Source organism: Salvelinus namaycush, chromosome 37, assembly GCF_016432855.1.
Source record: "Salvelinus namaycush isolate Seneca chromosome 37, SaNama_1.0, whole genome shotgun sequence".
Classification (NCBI taxonomy): Eukaryota; Metazoa; Chordata; class Actinopteri; order Salmoniformes; family Salmonidae; genus Salvelinus; species Salvelinus namaycush.
In genome coordinates, this window is record NC_052343.1 from 4,113,160 (window position 1) to 4,125,922 (window position 12,763).

Here is a 12,763-nt window from a genome sequence, read left to right on the forward strand (position 1 = left end):
AGCGAGGGAGTTGAATAGGAAGTGATAGAGAGAAAGGAAGAGAGTGTTGAAAAAGAGACAGGAGGCCAAATATAGGGAGGAAGATACAGAGAGAGTCAGTTGAAGAAGAGCGAAGAAGAGAGAGTTGGAGGGTGTGTGTGTGTGTGTGTGTGTGGGTGTGTATTAAGAGGATATTTTCATGAATGTCTGTCACCGAGCTATTTGAAAGTAAATTAACTGATAATTGGATGGATGCATTTGTGTGTGTGTGTGTGTGTGTGTTACCTCTGCGGTGGTGAGAAAGATCTCATCGGTGACGTGTCGGATTGCACAGGCGGTGACGCCCAGGCCGACTCCAGGGAACACGTATGCATTGTTGCCCTGGCCAGGGAAGAACGTCCGCCCATCAGGGAGGGTCACGGGGTCAAATGGACTGCCACTGGCAAAGATGCCCCGCCCCTGGACCAAACACAAGTGTCAACACAGGAAAATATATTATACTGTGCATATACTTTACCCCTCACCTCTCTAAATTAACTTTCCCCCAGGGTCATTGTAGTAAGTACAATATGTGCTCTTAATTTATGGAGTGGCTGCATGGCTGAATTCTCTGGACGCCTCTTCCCGATCTCTAAGCAACTGAACCTTCTGTACCATGTGTGGGATTACAGGCTGCTCTGGCAAAAACACAGGACATCCGGCTGCCCAGAGGTTGAATACTGGCAAATTTCAATCACGCTGTCAATCAAATTGTGTGGTGTTGATCAATGAAAAGCGAAATGACAGTTTTGGGGTTAAAATGCAGACTGTTTAGACTGTGTCCTGCTTATGTTTATGCTACTGCAATACCTTAAGTTACAACAGACAGAGGGTTGGTAACCTACATCCTAAATGAACCTATAAAATATCGATCTTTTTTTAACGTTAGTTTAAATCGCCGCTGGGTTTTTATTTTAGCTGTTCAGAAATATGAGGCAGACGTAACCCAAGTAACACTTGAGCAGAATGTGATTCCTTTGTTTAGCTCTGGGGAGGAGGCGCCCAGGTGGGCGGGACAGGGGGCGGAACTCAGTGGTTTGATTCGGTCACGCAGGCTCAGCCATCAATTTAACTAGTAAACACATTCACTTATTAACTTCTGTACACATACTGTTCAAGCACAGTGCTGTTTGAGTGTTGAAGTACACAGACATTTCAAGACATTTGCAGCAACACACTTCCAGACCCACTCCGGTACCTCTGTGATGGCGTAGCACTGCTCGGCAGTGCACTCTGCCTTGCTGGTGGGGTTGCTAAGGGCGAAGATGATCGGCCTCTCGTTAAACGAGGCCATGTCCCTGATGATTTCCTCCGTGAAAGCTCCAGAGATGGCTGCCACACCTAGAAGAGCAGGATCGTATTCATTAGGCACCAAACGGAAGAAAACGGACTGAAACAGGGAGGGACTACCTGAACTTAAACCCAATACGAATTGCTCACTTTCATTTTCTGTTGCAAAAATGTTTCGCTACGGTGTATCCTAACGAATAAGACCCACGAGAAAACACATCAACCCTTCAGACTACAAACTCTAACCCAGGGGTTGTAAACCATCTCTATCCACCTGGAGAGATATTGGGTAATTGGAATTTCAATTTAAATCTCAGTGATTTACTGGATTCTATTGAATTATAATCTGTATAAATAAAGGTTAAATGAAAATCCAATTGACGACCCCCCCCCCCCCCCCCAGTGAGCTGATTGGTGTATTACCTATGATGGCTGTGGGTTTGAGTTCATGCACCACATCTACCAGATTCCTCATCCGCTCGTGCTCGTGGGCAAACCTCTCCTTCTCATGGGTCAGGTGGTCTCTGCCCTGAGAGAGTGGAAGAGAGAGAGTTGGAAGACAGATCATGATGAAGCTCGTTTCTACACATGCCAACTGGCAGCTGCCAACAACTTATGCTCTCGTTGATGATCTCTGAAATAAATACACAGAGGGATTCAAACACAGACACGAAAACACAAAGACTATCTGCAAGAGCCAAAGATTCTGAACTTCTCCACCCTAACCCACTTAAGGGAAATACGCTTGATGGGGTTTCATTGGAGTCAAGTGCTATGTGTTTTGGTCACTAGAGGGCAGTGTTGACTCAATGCTGGTCTACAGAGTTGGTGACAAATGTACATCCAGCTTGCCAAAGGCTCCATGCAGTTATATTCCTATAAAGTGAATATCAACAGGCACCACCCCTCTGCCTGCATGTCTGTCTTTCTGCCTGCCTGAAAGCCTCATTATTTAGTTGATCAAATAAGCATTACTTCTATAAACAATTCCCTCTTCATCTTTTATTGCGTCAACCCTGTGGTCAGGGTCAGACTGTCCTGGAAAAGGTCCTACGGTGACAGAAGCATGGACACAATACCAGCTTCTGGTGTAATTGAGTGTGCGCTGTGCAGAGTTATTCTTATCATTGATCTGACAAACATGCCTCAGGTGGCAATCTCTGGGTAGTTCTTCAGTCCCCAACCACATATGGATCATGACAGGTCTAAGACCGTGGCAGTTCTCGGTTGTAAGAAATGCAATACCGTTGCCTGTGTCAATACAACAACGGACTCAAAGGACTGGCAGACAAGGCTCAAACTCACCCACACCCTGGCAGCATCTGGTGAAACCCTAGATGAAATGCATAACACATCTACACCCCATGACAGACTCTGCCTGTCTTGTTGAACTATGAGAGCAACTACTCTCATTCAGACTCATGTCAGTCCATGACAAATGATGTATAATAAACAAGGCTTGGGATCAATTCCATTTAAATCCAGTCAATTTACGAAGTAAACAGATTCTGTCAGTCACGTCATACATCATGAATATATGCATGTCTATAGGTCCGGACAGTGGGGACTCCAGACAGAGCTGTGTCTACTCTACAGGGGCTGAGTGACCCTGGGCGAGTGGCAGAGCGGAGGTACTTGTATCACCTTGACGATGAGGCCCTTGGAGTCAACCATCCAGATCTTGCGCAGAGCCTCGTCTTTTGGGAGTCCCTCCTTCTCCATCGCCATCGTGATGAGGTCAGCGATCCCCATCGCGGCCTGGGGACAAGCGGGAGAGAGAAGGCCGATGTGATCGGAATGCCTCTGTGCCCCACCATTCACTTCCCTGATCAAACAAGGAATAAGTCCCTAGCTTTCACCCCTAAACCTGCAGACAATTTACCCAGTTATTTATTATTCAGACTTAATATAATCTTGACTCTAGTTATATTAATGCACACCTTTTATTTTGGGATTTAATCCAATGTAGGTCAGTGAAAGGCTCAACAAGTCCTGTTCTTCTGTTCTCAGCACAATAACCCTTTACTGTAAATGCCCTCAAAATTCTACACATTACCATCTACTTCCCTTTCAATACAAAGTGGTCATGCATCAACATGGAAAACACATGAAACAAGGCATTTTAAAGGGGGTACTATAGTTCAGTCAGGCCAAGAGCCCCAGAGACTAAAAGACATTCTAAATGTCTCCCCATTACAAATGATGTTGTGCTAATCACAGTTTTATGGCCATGTTCTCCTGTTTATTAGAGACAGAGTCTGTTGAGCCACAGCCTAGAGGTCTACTAGACCTCAATAAAAAGCTCAGTGATTGGGAATGGGAATTTGGAGCATTGGTTTGCGCTTATTTCTGATTCTGTCATTAGGGGCAATCAGTCTGCCGTGTTTCTGAGCAGAAGAAAAACAGGAGTGAATTTGCACATTGGCAAGAGCTCTGCACCCACCTCCCCTGCACCCTGGAATACAATGGTGTGGTCTGACATCTTGCTCTTGGTGACACGAAGGGCAGCGAGTAGGCCGGCCACCGCCACTGCAGCGGTACCTGGGGGTTGGGGGGGGGGGGGGGAGTGACATATATGATTTAGACCTGCAAGTGTGAGCTTTCCTCCAGTGAGTTCCTACTGCAGTGAGAGAGAGAGTATAAAAGACGGAAAACAGACAAAATAAAAGATGAGACGTATTACAGAGCCACACCGAAACACAATCTCCTCAGTACATCATAGGGCTTGTACAGCAAAAGTCCATTTGCTCTTTATGTTGTCTGCAGTAATAGCAAGCAGATTTACCGAGACAGAGAATTAGAGAGAAAATATGTTTTAGATTAGCCTGCAGGTATCACAACGCTACCAGGGCTCATTTCTGGGGAATGTAGTTTTATTTGACAGACAAACTAATGGCTCCTCAGACATGGTGTGACTGAATCTGTGGTCTCATTAACCAGAGCGGATACAAAAAAAGTTGGCTCGTGTCCCAAATGGCACCCTATTCCCTGTATAGTGTGCACAGGGCCCATGGCGCTCTGGTCAAAAGTAGTCCACTACAGAGGGAATAGCGGTGCCGTTTGCGACACAGCCCGAGTCTGGAGTCTCTGGACTTACTGTTACATTACTGTTGTTTTCCAGAGTACTCTATCAAACCCAACCCACCGGAGAGAGCCATCAGAGAGAGCCATCAGAGAGAGGGATCAGAGAGAGGGATCAGAGAGAGCCATCAGAGAGAGGGATCAGAGAGAGGGATCAGAGAGAGGGATCAGAGAGAGGGATCAAAGAGAGGGATCAAAGAGAGGGATCAGAGAGAGGGATCAGAGAGAGGGATCAGAGAGAGGGATCAGAGAGAGCCATCAGAGAGAGGGATCAGAGAGAGGGATCAGAGAGAGCCATCAGAGAGAGGGATCAGAGAGAGGGATCAGAGAGAGGGATCAGAGAGAGGGATCAGAGAGAGGGATCAAAGAGAGGGATCAGAGAGAGGGATCAGAGAGAGCCATCAGAGAGAGCCATCAGAGAGAGCCATCAGAGAGAGCCATCAGAGAGAGCCATCAGAGAGAGCCATCAGAGAGAGCCATCAGCGAGAGCCATCAGCGAGAGGGATCAGCGAGAGGGATCAGCGAGAGGGATCAGCGAGAGGGATCAGCGAGAGGGATCAGAGAGAGGGATCAGAGAGAGGGATCAGAGAGAGGGATCAGAGAGAGGGATCAGGGGCTCGGTGTGTTTGTTTGAGATTTGAATTCGTGCTCCATGAACAAGCTATCTGATTTAAACTGATTGATTGGATGAATGGGTGGATGGATGTGTGTGTGTGCCCGCCCGCGTGCGTTGGAGAAGAAAGAAAAAGGGATATAGGGAAGGAGGAAGAGAAAGTGGAAATAGAAAAAAAGAGAAAGGGAAAGGAGGATGATTGATCAGAGGGAGTTTGAGTGCATGTGGTGTGTGTGTGTGTGTGTGTGTGTCGTGCGTGGGGTTCTTGTGAGCACGTTATCGAGTCTCTGTGCAATTGACATTTTGCAATTGAAGTAGACGTGTACCTTGGATGTCATCGTTGAACGTGCAGTACTGGTCGCGGTACTTGCTCAGCAGACGGAAGGCATTGGTATTGGCAAAGTCCTCAAACTGGATAAGACAATCCATTCCATACCTGTGGATAAGACAGCCAAGTCAGATAAGACCACATTCACATCCCTACCCCATTTTCTAGTCATTCGCCACAGGGCCAAGAGAGTTCAAACAAAGGAGAGCTGAAAATCAGAGTAATCACTTCCAGGACTGTGATAATGCTGTGCGTCTACAGTACAGATGAATGTTGCCCACACACACACACACACACACCTCTGTGTAGCATGCTCTATATAGTGCATTGCCTATGCTTGTACCAAGTCCCTCTTCTACACCATAAGAATAAGGACCTTCACAGTTCTGGCCTGGAGAGGGCACTCCTTCACTGTTGAGGAGTTACATTTGAAACATGTGGAGTGGGTTGCTGTATGAGCTCGGTGTGTTTATGCATCCGACTAATTATGCATGCAAATAAGCATGTTTCAATGTGTAGGCTATGCCATCCAGCGATCCACTTTGTCAATAACTTGGGCCACGAAAATACAGTAAGAAACTTGGTGTTCAGGACTGATTCCACGACAGGCTATTTGCCTCTGCTTTAGTGACCAATCCTCAAACAGCTGTCCTTCAGGTTACTAGACAGGTGAAATGTCGGTCAAGAAGGGAGATCTACTAGCGACCACAAAGGAACGGAAACACTATAAAACCCTGAGTAATGGCAAGAGTAGCAGGACCACCTAGTAAATCATCCCCAGTCCACTTTCTACAAGCTAATCCACAGTCCACCTGACACCCTGTTCACCGACATATAGACCTCGCCATCCACTGATACAAAACCCTACAAAAACACGATACACAGAAAATAAGAAGTGCGTTTACGAGTTGCTAAAATAGCCTTAGCAGAAAGTGACTCCTGGGTCCCATGCTCTCTTCCGCAGTGCTGTAAATCTGTGAAAAGAGTAAAATAAGCTCTATTAGCCAAGCCCAGTGTCACACAGATACAATAGGGGTAGAGGGAGGGACATGCATTTCTAATGAAAACTCCAGGGCTCGCATTTTGGCAGCATGGCGCGGGAGGAAATTGGGGACAGGTCGAGCAAACAGAGAGCGACGCCAGCCCAGAGGTATGGACCCGTCAACCGAGGAGAGGGAGAGGTGATGTGAGTTTCGTCCCATTGTTCTTTATGGATCTTTCTAGCTCCAATATAACTCGGTTGTCTCTCCCCTCTCTGTCTTTGTCCTTCTCCATTATTTCTCTCTCTACCTCTCTCGTTCGCTCCTTCTCTCCATCTTTCTGGTAAGGCCCACCTCGTCATACCCGGCATATGGAAAATATTCACCCCGGCAGTTCTGCAGCTTATTGTACAAATCACTAAAGCTGTTTCCCAGTTGGCCTTCTGCTGCTAAAAAGCTTAAGCATTCAGGGCAGGAGGAGGAGGAAGCATTGAGAGGGGGATGAGAATTGGAGAGGAAGGATGAGAGGATGAGAGTTGGGCTTCAGTGATAATAAAACTTTAGCTCCAGATCAGAGAGGTGGGTTCCATCACTGTGTCGGTCTGTCTGACCCCATATTCATCAGACACAGCCGTCTGTGATGCAGCACATTCTGTAGGTGGCGATTGACGCAGGGAAGGACTTAACGAGCGCTCAAAACGAGCACAGCAGGACCGTGGAGAGAAAATGTGTTTTCTATCAGGCAGAGGGGGAAAGCAAAGTACTAAAGCAGGGCAGCTATGGCTACGGGGAGGACTCGAGAAGCAGCCAAAAAGACACCGTAAACTTTTCATCGTCTCAGGGCTCAGAGAGGCGCACAGCGAGAGAGGCGAGGATGCTGTCGCCACTGCAGCACCACTACCGCCCCCTACCGTGCTTTAGTGTATCGCTACGAGGTCACCTCAGTTCATCCAGGAAAACAGGCGCCCTCGCATTTCTTCAAAAGGGGTGGTTTTGGAGGCAGAGGGTTGTGGCTCTTGTAGCGCTGAGACAGACGACAGTCATGCAGCATGTGACAAAATCATGTAGTAAGGAGCGGATAGCTTCGAGTTGAAGCACAGACTGATTTATCCTGCTGATAGCTAGTACATGGTCAACACAGCTCTGTATATGAGTTCTAATGAGGACTGAATGGCCACAATCAATCAATCAAAACCAAAATGAGAATATTTGTGATGGAGGGAGAGACTGAAAACAGTGACTGTGTTGGATCAGTCTTGGCTAGGGTCAAGCCCCTGGTCCCCAGGCCATACCAATAGAGAGAGGGGGAGAGGGGGAGAAAAGGATGAGGGAGTGAGGGCTAGAGGGGGTTACCTCCGACCAGAACAAAACCCCCTGGTATGTATTAACGATTTCCATTCTCCCCAAAAGCCTGTTGTCTTTCTCTGACGAAAGAGAGAGAGCGAAACAGAGAGAGATGAGAAGACCTAAAGGTGTTGAGAGGAGCTCTTCTGCCCAGTGCTAAATCAGCCCATAACTCAATTATGGCTATCAATGATAGCCATTAGATATTGGGGAAGATGGCTGTTATGGTAAAAAGGAACAATCCAAATCAAATCGTATTGGTCACATACACATGGTTAGCAGATGTTATTGTGAATGTAGCGAATTGCTTGGGCTTCTAGTTCCGACAGTGCAGCAAAAGCTAACATGTAATCTAACAATTCCACAGCAACTGCCTAATACACACACATCTAAGTAAAGGAATGGACTAAGAACAATAACATATAAATATATGGATGAGCAATGACAGAGCGGCGTAGGCAAGATGCAGTAGATGGTACAAAATACAGTATCCATATCCATGTACTCTGACTGACTTGGCAGGGGGAATACGTTCTCTCTACCGGTCCCTCCAGCTCCACTCCTCAGCTCCTCTGTCAACTAGACTGTCCACTCAGACTCCTAGGAGACAGAGTGGCTGCAGAGACAACTGGAAAACACTCCATCCGTCACTGTAGATTAGAGGGACAATGTGGGAAAAATTCTTCCTCCTTGCACCTGCTTATGGGAGTGTTCACAAGACAGTTAACCTAGCCTGGTCCCAAATCTGTATGTGGTGAATAGCCAACTCATTTGGTCGTACAACAACCATAAGAGTTGGCTTCAAAGCACAAACGGATCTTGGACCAGGCTAACCACATCTCCCTGGCACAACACACACCTGTGAGCTAAGGCTGTGTGTGTGTGTGTGTGTGGCCCTGCTGAAGGGGCTCAGAATAGGTCTGGGTTGCTTACGCATTGGTTAAGCTGTACCACATCAGGCCAAAAAACACAGTGTTCCGAGGAAATTTTGAAGAAACACACCCAGTAACGTAATGCAGGTAAACAAATACACTCACACACGCCAAAAAAACATTGCTGGTTATGTGGTACTGTACAAGGGAGAGGACACCATAGATCTCAACTCAACTAGGTTGGTCTAAGTCTAAAGGTAGGCCTAAACTTTACTACAAACTGCCAGTCTCTTGTACACTGCACACTACACTATGGGGATATGTTCCAAGAGGTAGCCTAGTTGGACAAAGAACGTGCATTGGTAAGCAGCTTAGATAAGTAGGCAACTCTTTCTAAAATTGCTCACAAATGACAGAGAATACTAACATGTTTTTAGACAAATATTATATCAAATGTAGGCCTATATTTAAGTCCTTTTTTATATACTTAGTTTTTTAATGCGAAAATCTTCTAATATAATTGATTTAATGCTTACGTTGTGTAAATAACTCCAACGCATCGAGTGAACTGTCAAGCATGATCAACCTTAGAGGACATATGTAAGATCAAGAGAACATTTGTTAAGTGGATGATCACGGATTGTTTAAATCGGATTTGCGTCTGTAGCCTATAGCTAGAGCTGTCTTAAAGAATGCGAGGCACAAAAAATGTAAGGGTTGAATTTAAATATTGATTAAAGGGTACAGTGGTATTTCTGTAGATCGGCTATAATCAACTCAAGTGTACTATTGTGTATAACTTCCTTGACTTGGTGACATCATCACGGGGTTGGCATGGTTATTATTGCTAAGCGATGCGAGGTTAAGTAAAACAGTGTGGCGTTACCAGCATAATACTGTGATGTCACAACAGTGTTGACATGGAAGGTTGACGTAACTGAATCATGTGAGATTACATTGGTTGCATTGAGGTCCTTATTAGAAGAGAGCATGACGAGAATGTACCTAACCGAAGTACATATTGGCTGAACAGTGGGAGCGGCTCAGGTAAATTTGAATTTGGGATTAAGATACAGTACTTGCATAAAGTTACATGTGGAGAATGAAGGACAGACGTGCTGTTGCCACCTTATCTGTGCTTGAAACTGTATATCTGACATTGTTTATCTCAATGGTGACATGTGATAGTGACTAATGGATCTTTAGAGTCACAAAGCCTGATGTCATGAGACGTGATCGCATGCAGTTTTTTATTTTTTTATTGCTTGTGGTAAAATTTCACAACTCTCAGTGCAAAACTCAAAAAGATCATCAAAAACGTTCATCCCATTTTCGATTGACTAATAAGTACAACAACACAAAATCACACAGTAACTTTTTCACCAAACCTAAATCAGTGTTTCATCTAGAAAGACCTTTCATGTAAAGTTTCACAATGCAATCTCAAAATACTTTTCATGTGATCTTCTCATTTGTTTAAACACTTTGACTATCACTTAATCCAACTGCGCTTAAATGTTCCTCAATTAACCAGTTCTTAAATGTTCATCACTTTACCAGTTCTTGAACTGGTTTATCTATTATAAATGGATTTTGACGGGGCCCATGTCCCGTCTATTTGACGGGAAATAAAGCAGGCCATTGAGGAGAACGATGACCCCACTGCCAATGTGGCATCCATCAGCCTACCAACAATCGCCTGCCTTTTGAAGAGGCACCAGGTATCTATGGAACACATTTACCTGGAGTCTTTTGAGAGCAACAATGACCTGGAAACAACTGCGGGCCAACATTAAACATTGTATTTATTTTTTATTTAACTAGGCAAGTCAGTTAAGAACAAATTCTTATTTACAATGACGGCCTAGGAACTGCCTTGTTCAGAGGCAGAACGACAGATTTTTACCTTGTCAGCTCGGGGATTCGAACTAGCAACCTTTCGGTACTGGCCCAATGCTCTAACCACTAGGCTACCTGCCACCCCTTTCTTTATATAGTATATAGTGCTGTTCAGGTACAGCACTATATACCTCAGTACTGTTACTATGATGCACATGCTACTTCACAATATCATATTGGTACTTTAAAAAATAACTAAACAAAATATATTGTTAGAGGATGACGGTGCTTGATGCTGCTGTTGAACCATCACAAGTAAGTGCCTGGACAATGTGGGGGAAGCATCTCCATGTGCGCAGCTATCTCTGAAGGTAGTGTTGTAGGATATTAGGTCATTACTTGGGTCCTACAATGCTGCACACTGTCAAGGTGATGGGGTCACCTATGGCATTGTATGGGACAATGTCAGGTTCCACCATGCAGAAGTGGTTCAGGTATGGTTTTGGGCCCATCCCAGATTCGTGACCCTATACCTCTCCCCATACTCTCCTTTCCTCAAACCTATTGAGGAATTATTTTCAGCATGGTGGAGGAAGGTGTACGATTGCCATCCTCACGATTGCACCACCCTCCTTCAGGCTATGGATGAGGCATGCGACAACGTCAATGCAGACCAATGTCAAGCTTGGGTTCGCCATGCCAAAAGTTTTTTTCCCCGCGGTGCATGAACAATGAGGATATTCACTGTGATGTGGATGAGAATTCATGGCCAAATGCTCAAGACAGGCTTGATGCAAATTAGTGCGTGCTAAACGTTATGTTATATTTTCATTCATATAATTTGTTTCATCACATTTCTTACATTTGATTACAGATATCTGGTGTGGCCACATGCTGAATTAAGTACTGCAGTGCATCTCCTCCTCATGGACTGCATCAGATTTGCCAGTTCTTGCTGTGAGATGTTGCCCCACTTTTCCACCAAGGCACCTGCAAGTTCCCGGACATTTTTGGGGGGAATGGCCCTAGCCCTCACCCTCCGATCCAACAGCTCCCAGACGTGCTCAATGGGATTGAGATCCGGGCTCTTCGCTGGCCATGGCAGAACACTGACATTCCTGTCTTGCAGGAAATCACGCACAGAACGAGCAGTATGGCTGGTGGCATTGTCATGCTGGAGGGTCATGTCAGGATGAGCCTGCAGGAAGGGTACCACATGAGGGAGGAGGATGTCTTCCCTGTAACGCACAACGTTGAGATTGCCTGCAATGACAACAAGCTCAGTCCGATGATGCTGTGACACACCGCCCCCAGACCATGACAGACCCTCCACCTCCAAATCGATCCTGCTCCAGAGTACAGGCCTCGGTGTAACGCTCATTCCTTTGACAATAAACGCGAATCTGACCATCGTCCCTGGTGAGACAAAACCGCGACTCGTCAGTGAAGAGCACTTTTTGCCAGTCCTGTCTGGTCCAGCGACGGTGGGTTTGTGCTCATAGGCAACGTTGTTGCCGGTGATGTCTGGTGTGGACCTGCATTACAACAGGCCTACAAGCCCTCAGTCCAGCCTCTCTCAGCCTATTGCGGACAGTCTGAGCACTGATTGAGGGATTGTGCGTTCCTGGTGTAACTCGGGCAGTTGTTGCCATTCTGTGCCTGTCCCGCAGGTGTGATGTTCGGATGTACCGATCTTGTGAAGGGGTTGTTACATTTGGTCTGCCACTGCGAGGACGATCAGCTGTCCGTCCTGTCTCCCTGTAGTGCTGTCTTAGGAGTCTCAATATGCGGACATTGCAATTTATTGCCCTTGGCCACATCTGCAGTCTGTAGTTCACACAGATGAACAGGGACCCTGGGCATCTTTCTTCTGGTGTTTTTCAGAGTCAGTAGAAAGGCCTCTTTAGTGTCCTAAGTTTTCATAACTGTGACCTTAATTGCCTACCGACTAAGCGTCTTAACGACTGTTCCACAGGTGCATGTTCATTAATTGTTTATGGTTCATTGAAAAAGCATGAGAAACACATGAGAAACCCTTTACAATGAAGATCTGTCAAGTTATTTAGATTTTTACAAATTCTCTTTGAAAGACAGGGTCCTGAAAAAGGGACGTTTCCTTTTTTGCTGAGTTTACATGTTGATACAAATACCGTTCATTCATTCATTGCTATGATCATCTCCTGAAGACGCTATCCCTTTTCCTTTTATTCTGTGGCCCCAAATGTTTGGATATACTGGTAAAGTTACCCGGTTGTTAGCTAGCTAGCTAGCTAATGAGGTATCAAACATGACTGAGCAAGGTGTAAAACAAATGGTTGGCGGCCTGTGAATAGTTTTACAATGGTCCGCGACATGGTTTATTCATGTAAAATGCGGGTCCCCAAAGGAAAATAAAAAG

General features: G+C 45.7%; 1 protein-coding gene across 1 annotated transcript in view; it reads right to left on the bottom strand.

The window, feature by feature from the left end:
- me1 (malic enzyme 1, NADP(+)-dependent, cytosolic) overlaps nt 1-12,763 on the bottom strand; it is a 122,551-nt gene that overhangs the window by 4,040 nt on the left and 105,748 nt on the right. The window contains exons 7-12 of the mRNA XM_038976316.1: nt 5,329-5,438; nt 3,752-3,849; nt 2,953-3,066; nt 1,732-1,837; nt 1,217-1,359; nt 265-438 (exon numbers count right to left, since the gene is read on the bottom strand). Coding sequence (XP_038832244.1) covers nt 265-438; nt 1,217-1,359; nt 1,732-1,837; nt 2,953-3,066; nt 3,752-3,849; nt 5,329-5,438 — 745 coding nt within the window. The remainder of the gene's footprint in view (nt 1-264; nt 439-1,216; nt 1,360-1,731; nt 1,838-2,952; nt 3,067-3,751; nt 3,850-5,328; nt 5,439-12,763) is intronic.